Raw genomic sequence first — 18,146 nt, forward strand, 5'->3', positions numbered from 1 at the left:
AATTGACAATTTCAAGGGAGCACTTTCAAAGGATGGATACCGACTCCATAATTGTACAAGTCGAGGAAATGCTTCCACGGCAAAAATGCCAGGACCAAAAGTTGCTGCTGCCATATGGCATTAGGCACCTTTGTATCTGCACCTGAAACACTGGGGCTAGCTCCTTTCCTTCCTATTCACACAGCTCTGACACCCTCTTTCAGGAAGTTCCCAACAGAAAGCTGGGTACCACGCCAGTACTGAATACATGCAGGAATGACGGATCAGTCGTGCAATGCAGTCTGTGACCCGCGGCTCCCCTGTGCCCACAAGCACCGTCACCCTGCATGGGTCCTCACAAACCCACACTGTGATCACCCTAACCCTCAACTGAACCTAATGCTAACCCCAACCCCAAACCACAACCTTTAACTAACCCCAAACACCTGCTCCCCCACCATGTCATCACTGTCCCAGTGACATTGGGGTGCTCCCATCATCCTCCCGGCCCCGTATTTGCTCACCCCCAAAAGAAGGCACAAAATGAGTGAAACTGCCCTGGGCAGCACTTTGTTAAACTAATAATCTAATAATCCAATCTAATAATGCCATTTACATCTGCACATGCCCCAGCCCCAGAAAGGGAGGGGAGCCCCCAAGCAGGTGAAGCCCCCCCCAGTTCCTGCCCCACACCAGAGGGGGAGGGTGCCCAAGGATGGGGCCTCATCTCCTGGAGCTGCTCCGCTGTCAAAACACACATGCACATTCGAGTAAAGAATGCTTGAGACCCAAGGTGGATGGAATTTTATTTGATACTAATTTTGGCAATTCTGGAGAGTAGGGAGAGTCGTCATCATTTAAGACTTCATGCTGTCATCTAAATACTCCATACAAATACAGCTGATAAATGAAAATACAGATTTTAGCACATATATATTGTTGAAATTCATGTTGAGAACAGATCAACAACGACAAGCAGCACATCTTATCCCTGCATAAAACAGCATTTTCCAGTTTCACACTGCAGACAGATCAAAAGCAAGACACAGTGAGTTCTGCAAGCCAAGCTATTCCTAGTTTGGATACATCACTTTACCATCAAGGAATGCATTGCCAAACAATATGGCCACTGCCACCCCTTTTAAATTTGCCTGAATCTTGTCCACGTAACAAGAGCAGAATTTCATCCTTCTATTGGAGAGTGCTTTGCTGGTGGCTCTGGTGATGAACACCCTGCATGGTGAGCTACTGAGCACTGCTTACAAGCAGGGTGTGTTTATAGCTCCTACCAACCAGGAAAGAAAAAGCCTCTCTCACAGACAGAGGTGGATTGAGGTGAATACCAATAAATATCAAATCTACCAAATTACTGAGAACTGTATATAAGTGGAGAAGGCAAATGTAACAAAATGAAAATTAGCAACATCAAAGACTACCATTCATTACTAAAGCTCTGAGATGTGTAATGACGGAACATTATTTAGCACTTTGCTTTTCCTTCTCTACTTAGGATGTCTCCAAACTGAAACTTCATTTAGCTGCAGTATAAAACATGCCATGAACCTGAGCTACCGATCTCAAGTTTCCTTCACAGTGAGTGGTGATACGGTCATTAAAATTCAGCATGTGATCCACCAAATCAAATGCTGAGGTCTAATTTTGGGCAGGATAAATGATCCTCATGTTTACGAGAGCTCACGTGGGTCAAATGACCCAAATGGTTATTGCACACTGCTTCTTCTACCTGAATGCTCGTGGATGAGACACTGGGAGCACAGAGGGAACATTCCACGGTCACTGGGAAAGAAGGATAGACCAAGAAAGCCTCTTTCCAAAGGGCTCCCAGAGAGAGCTGGACTAGCACTGAGCAGTGCCACGCATTCCTCTTGTGTTCTGCTGTTCTGTGCATCAGGAGCAGTCCAGGAGCTGAGCTGCACAAAGCCAGGTTTCAGCTGCTGTTACACCCTTCTTGTTTCTACCTGTGTGACTGAGGAGCTGATCCTTGCTTTGTGAAAAAGCATCTGCAGGCATGGAAGACAGGGAAGATTTGCAATGAGCATGCTGATAAACATCAGGGCAGGAATCTCTTTGGCATGACAGGAGGGCCTTACTGCCCGTCAAAGTCCTGTTATGCTACCTAAATTGGTTCTGCACAGAACAATTATACAGAAAGGATCATTCCTCCTGAAAGAAGCAAAGCCAAGTTGTGATTTTCCTGTGAAACAACTCTTCCAGGGCAGCAGTCTCAAATGCAGTTTATCAGCAACAACTCCTGTTTCTTCAGCTCTTAAAAGAAGCGGTCAGAGTTCATTTTTTCAAAGTTTGGGAGGAAAATTATCTTCCAATTTCACCTCCAGAGCGCCCAAACCTGGAAAATCCTTCTGTAACTCGAGCTCACTGGTAGACTGAGTCAGAGCCTTGACATTTATTTTTAAGGCTTTCTGCTGCATCCTGTTATCACTGTCGTCACCACCAGAGATGGGATTTATTTCTTGATCTTTCAAGAGGTCCCCAGTGCTGAAAGTCTTCTCTGTGCTACTGGAGCTCATTCTCAGGGCTCTTGGGGGAAAGCCTTCCTTCCTCGAGCTGATCTTCTGAAGTTTAGCAGGGAGCTTGTTCTTGTCTCCTGCAATATCAGCGCAGTCAAGTGGACAAACCTGTTCTCTTCTGGTTCTCTTATCAGTAGGACTGTTCAAGAGAGATGACTGGGACAGGTTTTCTTCTTGCTCTTTAACACTGTAAGGAGGAGTGGGGACTTCAAACGTGGCGTGAAACTGAGAATAATCAACACGGAAAAAGCCATCTTCCAGAGACATTACTGGGAGGAACCTGTGACCCCAGAGGACTTCATCTTCTGTGTACGAGGTCCTGGCTTGGCACGTCATTCCTGTGGGAATGGACAAGAGCATGCCACTGTGAGCAAGCAGACTGGCACATGGAACAAAAAATACATGACAAGGCTGGCAGATAAAAATTAATTGCAGGCAGCAAGCCAACAATTTTATAGATGATAAAATGGGGCAGTTGTTCGTAGACAATCTTCTGACAGTCACTGGAGTGCCTCTAATTGACTAACTAGATCTTTATGCAAATATTGCGGACTTGCAACCAAGCCAAAGCAAAATGTAAAATCAAAAGAGTATTAGCTTGTGTGCTGGCTTCAGCTGGGACAGAATTCATTTTCTTCCCTGTGTCTAGTACTGGAAACCTATAATTAGGTCATCCCAAAGCTTCCCTTTTCCAGGCTGAACAATCCCAATTCAGCCTTGAGAGAGTAAGTAATACTGTTTCTGGGGAGAAAGAACTACTGCTTGGCAGAGGCTTACAGAATCCTTTGGCAAGGATCAGCGGTTGGGGGAGACAATGCCAAATAAAAAACGTAACCTTGCATTTCTTCTGTAGGCTGTGTTCCTTTTCTCCGAACAGTATGTCAGGACAAAAGCTGTGCAGAGACACTGAAGCTCCTTCATGCCCAGACACAGGTGGCATTCTAAACTCATTTTGTTCTACTTAGTGCAAAATATATCACTATATCTACGAAATATATATAGATAGATATAGATATAGATATAGATGATATAGATATAGATGATAGAGATAGAGATTAGATAGAGATAGAGATAGAGATAGAGATAGAGATAGAGATAGAGATAGAGATAGAGATAGAGATAGAGATAGAGATAGAGATAGAGATAGAGATAGAGATAGAGATTAGATAGAGATAGAGATAGATAAAGATAGAGATAGAGCTATACAGAGCTATATAGATATAGATATAGATATAGATATAGATATAGATAGATATATAGATAGAGAGAGAGAGAGAGAGAGAGAGAGATAATATATATAATATGGTAGTATTTACATTTACATGTGTGAACTCACAGCTAAAATGCGTTCTAACCAAGCTGCTAAATCTCACTGTCACAACATCACTCACAATTATACAAATACCCCAGGTGAGCAGAACTTTAAGACTTCCTGTCATGGTAGTCTCCAGAGGCAGAATTAGCAGTCAGTAAGCCCAAATTCTGATTCGCTCTCTGGTTACTGCCACATGGATTCTCAAATGTCAAATGTCTCCCTTTAACTATCCAGACAGGTAATTGCATTAAGGCAGGTTATGGATGCATGCTTCTCTAAAATAAATGGTTCAGTTGCAGGATAAGATGAGGGCTCTGCAGGGATCTAAAGGAGCTCAGTGTGATGCAGCATTCTGCCCCAGTGGATCGTGTATCTGTTGAGGACCAGTGAGTGGAGAGCAATCAGACAGAGATGGCTGCACCACTTTTCTGACACGTTCTGCATGAGGTCAGTGTGTTCTTAGTCCCACAAAGGTGTATCAAGCTCTGAGGGTTGACCAGCAACCTCCCAGGAATGGCTTAAGAATAATTAGCGAGGTGACTGATCAGAGGTGTTTTGAAAAAGCAAGAAGGTTTAATTAAAGAAGAAAATAACAAACTATACAGAACAAAAGTGTAAAAGCCATGGACTGGGCTGGCAGGTCTCTTGCACCTGCTAAGACACACTGAAAAAAACCCTGAGAATCTCTGTGCTCTCTCTTAAGTATTCAACAATCCAGGAGGGTGTTTTTTTTGACTGCTGCCCAACAGAAAACAGCCACATTCCTCGAGGAACAGCTCAAGGGTCCAACAGGTGCCCTTGTCCTGGCACTGGGCCAATTATGGTGAGAGAAACACAGAAGTTTCTGGTTCTTCTTCCTTAAAAGTTCCAGGGGTGAAACTCAAAGTCTTTTCCTAATATGGGAACACCTGCTCAGGTGTGGGGGTGCACTGGAACACTTTTCCAAGGCAGGGCTGAGACAGCTGCTAATCTCGTGGAAAGGACGAGAAAGCTCTCTGATTAATCAAAGTTTAACAAATCCTCAAAAGGAAGAAGGAGATCAGAATGCTGATGACCGTGCTGAATGATTTGGACTTGAAAAGTACTCATGGATTGTTGATGAAGAGCTCCTGGAACCCATTTTCATGGGATTAATGAAATCCAAAGGATTGAGTCCTCAAAACGAAAGGCCACAAACCCAGCTGTCATCTGGACAACACCATACCCAAATTTAAAAAGGAAACAAAACCCTTCTCATACTTGTCAATAGCCACGTATGCCTACAATCTTTGTGACTATGAGGTCTGTATTTGTGCTGTAAAAGTGAACTTCTTATTCTGAATTCAATTCATTGCAAGCTAGGCTGAAAGGAATTTTGCAGCACTGGCAACTTCTAAGGTTCAACTTTCTTTCAGAGTGGTGCTCCTTAAAACAGAAGCTTCATGAGAGTGGCAGGCTGTGTCTCTTGCTGGCCACTTTGGGAATTGGCAGTGCAGAGCCCTGTGGGGAAGAGAGAGAGGTCTCTATTGGCTGGTGAGAGCCACTGAAGCTCTGCAGCATATGGCAGGATATGCTGGAGCATCCAGGACTAGCAGCTGCCTCGCTAAAAATATCAGCACTGAAAACAAAGACTGAAAATCAGAGTATGCAGGTTATTCTAAGTCTTACCGGTAGTCTCAACGATTCCTTCGAGGATGACAACTATTTCAAACTGCTCACTCCTCAGTGATCTTTGTGAGAGACAGAAAAAGGGGCTCTCTGAGTTAATTTCGTGACAGATGGTTAAAGGGGAAACCAAAAAGAGCTGGTCGGCTCCAGTTCCAAATCCAACATCCAGTTCACACTGGTCTAGTGGCAGAAATTCTCCCTCCGGTGTCTGTCTGGACTAAAGAGAAAAAGATGATTTAGTAATCACTGTGTGAGGCAAAACACAGAATCAATGCAATCAAGTTTAAACCTGCCTCTTCCATGACGTTATCAGCTCCATGTATTGGGTCTGGGGGCTTCACAGGGGAGATGCAAGTAATGCTAAATACTCTGAGGCTGCTGTGCAAGACCAATTTTGACTTTTCTTATTATGCCAGTAGATTTCATCACCACCTACAAATTTTACTGTGACACACACACACACATATATATATATATGCTTTTATACACTTTGACAAGAATGTCATGTAACCACACACTACATGCCCTGTAATGGTTGTTCAACATGAATATCCTGTGGCAAAAGTTCCTGCTAACAAAATCTGCAAGCTGGGCACATTTTATTCTGTTGTTTGAGTTCATGTTCCATTGTTTTTGTATGTCAGTAACTTTTGCTTGGCAGACACGGTGATGCACTAACTCAAAGATAAACACAGTAATTGCACAGTACATCTGGTAAGTGGCATTTTCACAAAACCACCTGAATTGATACCGATGATGCTGCCAGCCCTTGCACGTAACACTGACTGCATATTGCCCTTAACAATGAATTTATTATTAAGGGCCTCGTTTTTCCTCCCATCATTTCGTGGCTCCAGCAAAAATACTGATATGGTGGCTTCCCTCCAAATTTTCCTGGTATTCAAAATCTAACTGAAAATCACATCAGCTGGCCAGGCAGCTCCTCACCTGACTGCTTTGAAGGTGTCTGGTGGAAATTGCCCACCAAAATTAAAAGCTTTGCACAGGTGATATAAACCCTATTTTAAAATCTTTTCTGCTTATTGTTTGATTAAAAAGCACTTAACTCTTCAAGAAGATGACTCTTGATTAGAAATAAATAATTATTATTATAAGTTATGCTATCAAAAATGAATAAATAACTAGTTTTAATTGTGTTGCATTTGTATTCCACTGCTTGGAAACATTGCTCGTTGAGAGCAAGCCAAAGGCAGCAGTTTTGCCATCAACTTAGATCTGACTGGTGCTCTTTTAAAAAAGTTTCTGTCTTTAAAGAAAATCCCCAAGCAAACAGTCTGTCTTCATACCGTCTCCTCTCTTCACATTACCTTAAAAATGCCAGCTTTGGAAGTGCCTGGTATTTGCTGGAGATTGCATAACCAGCTGGGCAGCAGCTGGAGTGCAGCTCGTTATTAAACACAATCCATGATTTCAGCTAAGTGCTACAGCTTTGTTCTGCTGCTGAGGAAGAAACATTCTTCCAGTCTAATTAACAAAGTTCCCCCCCTGCACAGGAGGACGAGAGTCGATTTCTCCTCTAATGATGAAGACAGAGAAAAAATAGCAGCTGGTTGCGTGTGAAAGCATTTTCCCAAATCATTTATGGTTCGAAACGTAAAAGTGCTGTGAGATAAAAGCAATCAACACTGCTGCTGTGTACAGCCATGACAGCCTCTGTCATATGCAAAGGTGGAATCAGCCTACTGCAAAAACATCTTTTCTCTTGTCCTGAGGCAAGCTGCAGACTGTGGCACTGCTCTTGTTGCCTGGCCACTGTTCTCGCAGTGGGTGCACAAACTGATTGCCCAGGTATAATCTTTGCTCCAGGGTAACAAACCTGTACGAACCAACATCTAAATCTCAAATTGTCCTAAAGCTTCATCAAATACATTTACCTAGACAGAAATGTGCACTTTTGCACAAACTGCTGCCTGACTGACTTAACAGCTGTTTGATCTGCACACCATTTTCCTTTGTGGAAGAGTCTTCAATCAAATCCATTCAATAGTAAACAAATCCAGCGAGGATGATTAGAGGTAACAGATCCGGGAGAAAGCAGAAGGTTGTGTTTGAGGTATTTGGTATCTTACATACAGTATTGATTTGTGCAGGGCATGGAGGATTTTTAAAAGAAACTTGTTTGTTGAATAAAAATAAGTTAACCTGAATGAAGAGAGCTTAACAGCCCCAACAGATTCAGCCTCCGAGCCAGTGACCTTTGTTTTACATGTACAGCTTACTCAAAGGATCACAAAACAAGACAGAGGATATAAAATGTCAGGAGTATGTCTGGAGGGAGCACTTGTGATTCTCTATTTTGACCATCCACGTAACACAAAGACAAGTAAATTTCACAGATTAATACATGTGGAACAAGGGCACAATTACTTAGAATGCCCCAGCTTGCAGTTTAAATGTGGTCAGGGATGGATAATCTAAAGGTTTCAAAGAATTTCTCCAAAGGTTAATTGCTTCACAGCTAAGGAAAAAAAAAAAAAGGCTCTTGTGTCTTTAACTTTCTGCGGCTGGATCTTTGTTTCGGTTTTTATTACAAGGCAGACTTCCACTGCATCACCACTTAGTCTGTTTTGGTGTCTCAACAAATACATCACGCTCTTCAAATCTTCACTCCTATCCTTTATTCATTCTCTTTGCTTTTCTAAAACCCTGTTTACGCATAAACACGCATATACCCCTTTAACTGGACATGATGCGGCTTTATTATTATTAACCCTCTGTCATTTCACTCATTAGAGAACTCATATAATTATGTTTTGATATCCAGGTAGACTAATTAAGCATTGGAGCAGAAAAAGTGGGATTGAAAAGATGCAGCGCCATCGAGCTTAATATTGCAGCACAGTGCAGAGAAATGTATAAATCTAGAAAATGCTCAGCTGGTACATGCTCATTGCTCCTCCCCCACACTCAGACTATCAGCTTGCAAGGAGTGTTATTATATTTTATATTACTGGAATAATATGATCTTGTAACTTTGATGTCATTGTTGAAGGTTTGCGTGGATTTGTTTGTTTGTTTGTTTGTGACACTGTACCTGGAGCTCTACCGTAGATAATTCCTAGGATCACTGCTACTTTTTGTTTTGGTCTACTTGCCTCGTGCTGTAAATATAAATAAATATAATAACTATAAATAAATATAAATATAAATAAATATCATAAACCTGTGTGAGCTGGGCTTGTTCAGACCAGAGAAGAGAAGGTGTAGAGAGGGATCTAACAGAAACATTTCAAAACCTGAGAGGAACGTGATCAAGAAGACAGAGCCAGGCTTTTCACATGAGAGGCAACAGGCTGAAACAAGGGAACTCTGGATTGGATGGGATTGAAGAAAGACATTTTTGTCATGAGGACAGCTAAGCAGTGGAAAAGCTTGCCTAGCAAGGCTGTGCAGTTTTGTTTTTCTTAGAGGTTTCCAAAACGATATTGGAAAAAGCCTGGAGTAACCTGGTCTTGATCTCCCACCTCACCAAACTTTCAGCAGAAGGTTGGACCACAAACTTCCTGAAGTTCCTTCCAATCTGAACAATTGTGTAATATTAAAAAACATTGGGGTTTGTACTTTTTGCCCTACTTACCAGCTTATTGAAATCACAATATAATGGGTATTCATATTATTTCCAATGCCTGTCACCTGCCATCTGCAAACTTCCTGTTACAATTTTGTTTGCTTTTAGCTTATTCAAAGCTGTTAGTAAGTCCAGCCTAAAGAACAGGAGCCTGCTGGTTCTAACCCAAAGCTCACTGCCTCTGTGGCTATCGTACTTCACAACTGCATTTTTAAAACTATTGTTAGCACATGTTGAAAGCAGGCTATGATGATTTTACATTCCTCAGCCTTCTGAATCAAAATGTCCTATACTAACTGAAACACTGTATAGACAACTTTACACACCATCATGTTTATCAATGACATCAAGAGAAGGTACAAACATGTACTGTGATTGAGTTTTATAAAATCAATACTGATTGCCGTACTGATGGCTGCTGCCTTAGGCACAATAGAAAGGTCCAGGAATCAACAGGCAGAAGAATACAGTTCACTGTGACATTAAAAAAATTCCAGGACCTGAAACTGCACATTTTCAGCAGCTAGTTCCAAATAGTTTTTTTCTATTTCTTGCCCCAGGATTTTGCTTTTTCCAGCTTCTGCAGCACTCAATGTACACTATCAAGACTTGGCTTTCTGGGAAAGTTTTTGCTGAAACACACACAATTAGTCTTGTAACTGCTTCCCAAACTCTCCACAACTCAGTCCAAAAAGAGCCTCAGGCTTTTGCAAGGTATCACTTTGCCATGCTGCTGCACAGCCCCAAAGAAAAGCCAGCCCAGCGTGGCAGCACCATTGTAGCCTCCTGAATGTATCGGGGCATGTATCACACTGGCAGTAATTGCTGTTCAGACAAAGTTAGATTAGTGCACTTTACAAAGGTAAGTCCTCAGAGCTCCATGGGTCTGAGCAACACAGCTCATTCCCAGCTAAATGTATCTCCTAGCTCGAGCACAAAAATGTGATGAGTTTCTTCACGTTCCTCCACTGTGACGCCAGCACAAAAATAATTTAAAACAAATTCTGGCTCCCTGATCAAGTGTAGCAAGATCAGCTGTTAGCAGCAGTGCAGCGAGGCACAGAGGCCAGAGCTCAAACCACAAAAAGGATTTGCTGAAGGCGGCAAGCAAATTCTGGCACATTCACCGTAAGTTTACAGAACACACAAAGCTACTTCAGAGCAGCTGATGGAAATTCCAGGGCCATCTGAAGGGGCGGCACTGGCTCCTAGAAAGGTGTGTCCAGTTCAGTGACAAGGATTTACAGAAAGACATGGCAACAATTCCACGCCTTTCAGTGAGGACTGAGGGGGCAGCTACTGCACATTCGATTTTAAATCATCTTCTGTTCATAGCTTGTGCTTGTCAAAGCAGCTTGAAGACAACACATGGGCACAATGATCATACCAAAAAAAAAAAAAAAATCAAGAATTGTTCACTGATTCATTGTCTGGCCTACAAAACAGCTAACCTAAGTCACAATGGTCATGCAGGTCCACTAAATGTCCTTCAGTTTTCTGTCCCAGTCATCTGCATACCAGCATTGTGTAGCAATAGAAATGTCAGCAGAAAGGACATCGGGTTGTATATTTGGTGTCTTATTTCAAAAGAAAATTAGTTGCCCTCTCTGCAAAAACACAATGTGACCCCACTTTTATACCACTTTGACCTGCATTCCATTTTGAATGACAAAATTAAATACTTTAGAGATTTCTGCAAGAAAACAACAAAACCCCTTGTTCAGCTGGCTTTCCAATTCCTGTAAAAATTGCTCCAGTGTAACTCTTCACAGCTTGTTCCCATATATATATATATATATATATATATATATATATATATACACACACAACTTCTTTTTAAACCTTAGCAGAGTCTCCATTTTAAGTGGGACTCTGTAGCAAGAAAAACTGACACCTCAGTCTAGCATTCGGCACAGAACAGAAGGAAAACAGCCCTTCATATTTACCACTGCCAGGTCACCTACTGCTTCGTGCTTCTTTATTATTAAGAAAGCCAGAGAGAATTACCAGACAGGGTACAGAACATTTATAACAGTCAAATATGATATCCTGAAATTAATGTCATCACTGCGATCCAGCTTCTGACAGCTGAGGAGCTTTGGACAGAGCTCCTCACCAAACATGCTCCCTCGACGTGTCAAAGCTGCTGTGAGATGCTACATTGCTTAGTCTTTTTCAGTGTTTTTCTTTCATTCTACTCCAGTCCAATTTATCTTCTAGACTCCTGTGACTGCCAAACTCTTCTGTCCTGATAATTTTGGTTTTGTTATTATGTCCTTTGAATTCCAATTTTCTTGCGTTCTGAATTATACTGACCATTGTCAGTGATTAATAAACAGATAGTGGGGACAATCAAAGGCTGTTTCCACTAAAGCATCCATACAATCCCTCTGAAATGCTGCGAAGTCACTAGCTGGACCACTGGGATAAGGGGCTGCCAGTTAAAGCTCACCAAGAGGAAGAGGAGGTCATGGTTGATCTTTATCCTAGTTTAATACCACCACAAATCAATTCCTTATTCCCAGCCATCATCTGCTAAGCGGCATGCCTCAGTACCCCTCCTTGCAGCTGCGCTGCACCCTGACACATCCATCCATCCTTCCCAACCCGGGTTCCTCACAACGCACCGAAACGCCCCTGGGAGGTCCCTGATGAGACGCTGAGCCTGCTCGGCTTCTTCACGGCTGCGGACAGCTCCACCACAATCTTCCACAGCCCTTCACACCCAGCCGCACCCCGGCACGCCAAGGGACAGCGCGGCTGCCGCGGGCACAGGGCAGAGCTGCCCGCAAGGAACAGCGGCAAGGGCTGCGCAGGGGAAGCTCCGCGCCGCCCGCCCTCCGTGCCCAGCCCCTGCCCGTGTCACCCACCGCCACCCAGCCGCCCCGTGCCACCCAGTGTCGCGGCAGGCCTCACCTTGATCAGCTTGCAGCGGATCTGGGCGGACACCATGTGGCTGTTGCGGAGGTTGCCCACACGGAACATGAGGCAGAGCTTTTCATCCCGCCGCGAGATGACCGCGGCACGGCTGAACATGAGGGTCTCGGCTCGCTTCTTGGGCTGGGACATCTTGATGAACATGCAGCCGATGAGGAACGCGTCCACAACGGAGCCCAGCAGCGACTGGAAGAGGAAGAGCACGATGCCCTCGGGGCAGCGCTCCGTGATGTAGCGGTGCCCGTAGCCGATGGTGGCCTCGGTCTCGATGAAGAAGAGGAAGGCGGAGGGGAAGTTGTACACGTTGGCCACGCACGGGCTGTAGGTGTCACCGTGCGCCTGGTGCAGGTCCCCGCGCAGGTAGGCGATGCCCCACCACATCGAGGCCATCACCAGCCACGCCACCGTGTAGGTCAGCAGGAAGATGAGCAGATTCCAACGCCACTTGAGGTCCACCAGCGTGGTGAAGAAGTCGGAGAGGTAGCGGCTGCTCTCGCCGCCCAGGTTCCCGTGCTGCACGTTGCAGCGCCCGTTCTTGTCCACGAAGCGCTGCCGCTCTCTGCGGGCGCTGCAGCGAGCGAGGCCCACGGCCTGGTACTCGTCCCCAAACTTCCTGCGCACGGCTGACATGCCTCCGGCTGCCGAGGGGCTCCCGGGCACGCCGGGGATGCGGCGGTGGCGAGGGTGAGCGCACCTCGCTGCCTGCCGGAGGAGCCGCCAGCCCCCAGGGCTCGGGGAGCGCCGGGATGCCCGCGGAGCAGGAGCGGCGTTGCGGGCGATGCCCGATCGCCAGCAGGGCACGGGAAGCGCCGGAGCAGCCGCGGCCTGAGCGGGGAGACGGCGGCAGAACCGCGCAGCCGGCGGGGAGAGCCGGGCTGGGGCTGGGGCTGGGGCGGGGAGAACGGGGCTGGGGTGGAGTGAACAGGGCTGGGGTGGAGTGAACGGGGCTGGGGTGGAGTGAACGGGGCTGGGGTGGAGTGAACAGGGCTGGGGTGGAGTGAACAGGGTTGGGGTGGAGTGAACGGGGCTGGGGCGGGGTGAGAGGGGCTGGGCTGGGGAGGGCCGGGCTGGGGCGGGGGATGAGCGGGGCTGGCGCTGGTCCAGCGCAGGGGGTGTCCGGCCGAGCTGTGCGTGGTACCGGTTTCCGGCGGTCAGGGTCGCGGGGCCCAGGGGGGACGCAGCGGTGGGCCCGGGGGATGGATCGCGGGCTGCCTTTTGCTGCCAGCCGTGTGCCATCAACGCCTCGTTCCGCCTCAGGGACCCTCGGGGCGAGGCCGAAGGGTCCCCGCGCACAGGTCGGGTCACGCTGACGCCCGGCAGCGCAGTTGGGCTGCCGGAGATGACAGTGACACTGACAGTGACACTGACAGACACTGACAGTGACACTGAAACTGACACTGACACACTGACATTGACAGTGACAGTGACACTGACACACTGACACTGACGCTGACAGTGACACTGACACTGACACTGAAACTGACACTGACACACTGACATTGACACTGACACTGACACACTGACACTGACACACTGACACTGACACACTGACACTGACACTGACACACTGACACTGACACTGACACACTGACATTGACACTGACACTGACACACTGACACTGACACTGACACTGACACACTGACACTGAAACTGACACTGACACACTGACACACTGACACTGACACACTGACACTGACACACTGACACTGACACTGACACACTGACACTGACACACTGACACTGACACTGAAACTGACACTGACACACTGACACACTGACATTGACACTGACACTGACACACTGACACTGACACTGAAACTGACACTGACACACTGACACTGACACACTGACACTGACACTGACACACACTGACACTGACGCTGACAGTGACACTGACACTGATAGTGACACTGACACACTGACACTGACACACTGACACTGACACAGACACACTGACACTGACACACTGACACTGACACATGACACTGACACACTGACACTGACACTGATAGTGACACTGACACACTGACACTGACACACTGACACTGACACAGACACAGACACACTGACACACTGACACTGACACATGACACTGACACACTGACACTGACACAGACACACTGACACAGACACTGACACACTGACACTGACACACTGACACTGATACTGACACTGACACTGACACACTGACACCGACACACTGACACTAACACTGACACTGACACACTGACACTGACAGACACTGACACTGATAGTGACACTGACACACTGACACTGACACACTGACACACTGACACTGATACTGACACTGACACTGACACACTGACACTGACACACTGACACTGACACTGACACACTGACACCGACACTGTGCGCGGCACCGAGCCCTCCACTGAGAGGAGGAATTTGAAAGGAAAATGGGGAGGCAGGTCATCTCTTCCGCAAAGAAATGCAAAGATGCTAATCCTCAGTCCGCATTTCACGTAAAATAAGTATTCCTAGTAAACCATAGCCTTTACCATAGCAAAGCCTGGTCCATCGGATTTAGTCTGTAATTATGTCTAGGCATTCCTGCTTAACACAGAGAAACTGTTCCAAAGACCCTTCCCTAGAAGCTTAAGCGACTACAAAGCAGCTCTCCTGGTTTTGGTGGACATATTAACTCAGCAGTATTAAATTTTAAAGGCATTACAAGCTCAAAATGGGGCTGTGCTGCTGATTTTCCCCTCCGCCACATTTATTATTTTTAATGTCTCTCAAAAATAATTAATATTTTAATTCTCAGTAGATGAACAGTATTATCAATCAGCTCAGCCACTGCTACTCCTGATTTTCAGCAGAGCACTGTCATTACAAAACCGTAGCCTGAAGTTACTGAGATTTTAGAAGATGAGTCTGCAATAGATGGCAACTGTGTTTTGCTTCAGTCCTAGACTGGGAACTGAACAAAGTATTCATCTGCCTGAAGTTTAATTTCACTATTTTCACCAAATGTCAAAGCATAAACAAGCTTTTTTAAATACATATGGAGATGGGAATATTTTGGGGTTTATTTGCTGTCAGTGGCATAAACCTCAGTTTAACTAGGCTCCTTTCAGACAAGCTGAACAAAGCTGATGGAGTTTACTGAGAGATTAAGGGTTATATTCATAAAAGGCCATGGGTACCATAGCTAAAACTTGAATCTTTGACCTCCTGCATTTTGCCTTGCTCTCACTGCAGTCTGTACTTCATAAAGCCACTCAAACCTGATGGAAGAGTGTCAGTTTTACACAGAAGGGAAGATGGAACAGGAGTGCTGGGTTTCTTCCATGAGCTCAGCCAAGGCAGAAATGCACTGCTTGAATTCCTGTCACATCTTCAGCTTGCTAGAGAAGTGTGTGGATCAGCGAAATGCCTACTTGCCCTGTGCTAGCCTACCTTAGCAAATCCAGGCAGTAATAAGCTCAGTACGAATTTCTGCCCTTACAGGTGGCAATATTACTGAGGTGAAGCTGTGTTTCAAAACAGCAGGAGATCTGCTGGAAACAAGTTGTTGATTTGTGTCTCAAGCATTAGCAAGGATAGTTTGTACCCAAAAGTTCCAGTTGGTAGTTTTCATTTGTCAAAAAAAAAAAAAAAAAAAAAAAAAAAAAAAAAAAAAAAAAAACACCTAAAGAATTTTCTTATATTGCAACCTACTTCACAAGCAGGGAGAAACTTCAAGTCTTTCCAGGCTAGACTAGACAAAATAATAATAATAGTAATAATAATAATAATAATAATAATAATAATAATTCTACAAACGATTGTTCACAAACAAGGTAGCCCTGACTGCATTTTCCAAACAATTTTGATTTTTTTGGACATATTATGGTGGTACTCATAGCGTTGTGATTTAGCTGGAAACTAAGCACCATGCAGCTGCTGGCTCCACCCTGGTGTAACGGGGAGGAGAATCAAAAATGAATACTGGTAGGTTAAGAACAGTTTAATAATTGAAACCAAGTAAAATACTGTAATAATAGTTGTTGTTGATGATGATGATAACAATAATAGTTGCAAATAGTAGTAGCAAAACCCAAGGTAAAAAAACCCAAGTTATGCACAATATAATCATGCCACCTTCCAACTGATGGCAGACCCTGTCCCTGAAGTCATATTAGTGCTCCTTTTAGGTAACTCCTACAATTTATATACAGAGTGTGCTGTTGTGTGGTGTGGTTCAGGTCACCTATTCTGGCTATAGTGTGCTTTAGTGTGCACCTTCGCACTGGCAGAGAATGAGACACAAAAAAGTCCTTGATTTTGGATAAACACTGCTTAGCAACCAAAACCGTCAGTGTGTTATCAACATTCTTCTCATACTGATTCCAAAACACAGCCCTGTGCCAGCTACTAAATTAACTCTATCCCAGCCAAAACCACTTGGGAAAAGACCTTATCAACAACTAAAGTGTCTACGTTGGAGGTAAATTCTACAGACTCCATAGCAGCATTTCAATGACTCAGCTGCTGCTGAAAATAGCAAAACAGCCACTGGAACTCTCCTCTCCTCTCCTCTCCTCTCCTCTCCTCTCCTCTCCTCTCCTCTCCTCTCCTCTCCTCTCCTCTCCTCTCCTCTCCTCTCCTCTCCTCTCCTCTCCTCTCCTCTCCTCATCCAAGGATACAAGAAAAAGCTTGCTAGAGTTTCTTCTGGTAGCTGCAGCAGACTGATAAAGGATTACTGACTGTTCTTGTTATGATCACCTTTTATTTGAAGAAAACAACTGATCCTGTATGCATTAAGTAATATTGCAGCCACTGTACCTGCAAACTCACCCATGGTAAAACCTTAAACCATTTGCAGTGAAGAACTTAAATGTCAAGAAGTAGAATTGGCAGCTTCAAAAAAAAAAATAGCGATTATTTGTGTAACTGTGACTTGACTGAAGAAATTGTATTCATATATGAATTTTTACAAATTAAATGAAAAGTTATTTAACAATGATCAAAGCTGCCTGGTGACAAATCTCTGTATGTCTTTGACACTCTATTTTGACAAATTTAGCAGTTTTCCTATACTTTGACAGTCACAGCAGTGATTGATGCGGATGAAAGCACCTCTGTTTATAGCTTGGAAGATGGAAAACATTATTTTCTTTCACATTTTTCTTTGTTCAGGTGAACTTTAGAATACTGGGAACCATTTCTACTTTGTCTTTATTAATGACATTTATCACCATAGTGATACATCACTCATGAATAACTTTGGAGAAAATATTATTTACTTATACATTGAATTCTTAGAGCACGAAATCATCATGTTTAGTGAATACTTTGATAAATTGCTTGGTTATTCTTTTCAGAGTAATGTTCTGTGCTACAGACTAGTCTTCATATACATATATATTTTTAAAGGATGTCTTACTCCTAAGAGCTTGACTGTCCAACGGAGCTATACTTTTAAATTATTACTTAGTACAGCATCTGATAAGTGAATAATTGTCTGTACTGACAAGGACTTTCATGGTTTGAACAGCTAGAGTATTCTGCAATCTAAAACTCATCAGTTCCTAGGCTGTCTCCTAAATAATACCATTTCTTTCCTTGGAAAAAAACTCCAACCTACTTCTGCAGAGTCTAGCAGATCTTCTGCCACACTGTGATTTTTAGCGATGCTCACTTTCTGTCTGTCCATTGGTCATCCCCTTCCCTGAGTGCAGATTTTTGTCTCCACCTGTAAGGCCTGGATGGTTTCTGGAGCATGCTCTGCCATCTGTCCTGTGCTGCCAGCCTGTGAGCTTCTGCTCCCTCAGTTCCTGGGCACCAAACATTCACCAGCTCGATTTACCTCACTGTATTTTGGTGCACGCTTCAACGCTGCACCCTTTTGGGATGAATCCTCCTATTAAAAAAATAATAATAATAATAATTAAAAAATCGGAAATTCTCTGCAGCATCCTCCAAGTCTTGCAATGCCATAGCACACCTGGCAGCTGCCAGGGCACCAGATGGCCGTGAACACACTCGGTCCTGGGAGGAAAGATGTGTGCTAATGTCTTTACAAATAATTGGATGGGTGAAGGGATGGGTGTTAGCGTCTTTGAAATGGGTCTTAATGTCTCTACTAGCTTTGGGCATTAGGTTTGTTACGGGGCACAGACAGCT

General features: G+C 44.5%; 1 protein-coding gene across 1 annotated transcript; it reads right to left on the bottom strand.

Moving 5' to 3' along the window:
- Positions 1 to 760: 760 nt before the first annotated feature.
- Positions 761 to 12,697, bottom strand: LOC120763906 (G protein-activated inward rectifier potassium channel 1-like). Its single transcript, XM_040087532.2, has 3 exons — positions 11,996 to 12,697; positions 5,491 to 5,707; positions 761 to 2,866 (listed from the first exon to the last, which is right to left on the bottom strand). The coding sequence occupies exons 1-3, from the start codon at positions 12,644 to 12,646 to the stop codon at positions 2,295 to 2,297; spliced, it is 1,440 nt and encodes a 479-aa protein (XP_039943466.1). The 5' UTR covers positions 12,647 to 12,697; the 3' UTR covers positions 761 to 2,294.
- Positions 12,698 to 18,146: the final 5,449 nt, after the last annotated feature.

The sequence above is a fragment of the Hirundo rustica genome, chromosome 27 (genome assembly GCF_015227805.2).
Source record: "Hirundo rustica isolate bHirRus1 chromosome 27, bHirRus1.pri.v3, whole genome shotgun sequence".
NCBI lineage: Eukaryota > Metazoa > Chordata > Aves > Passeriformes > Hirundinidae > Hirundo > Hirundo rustica.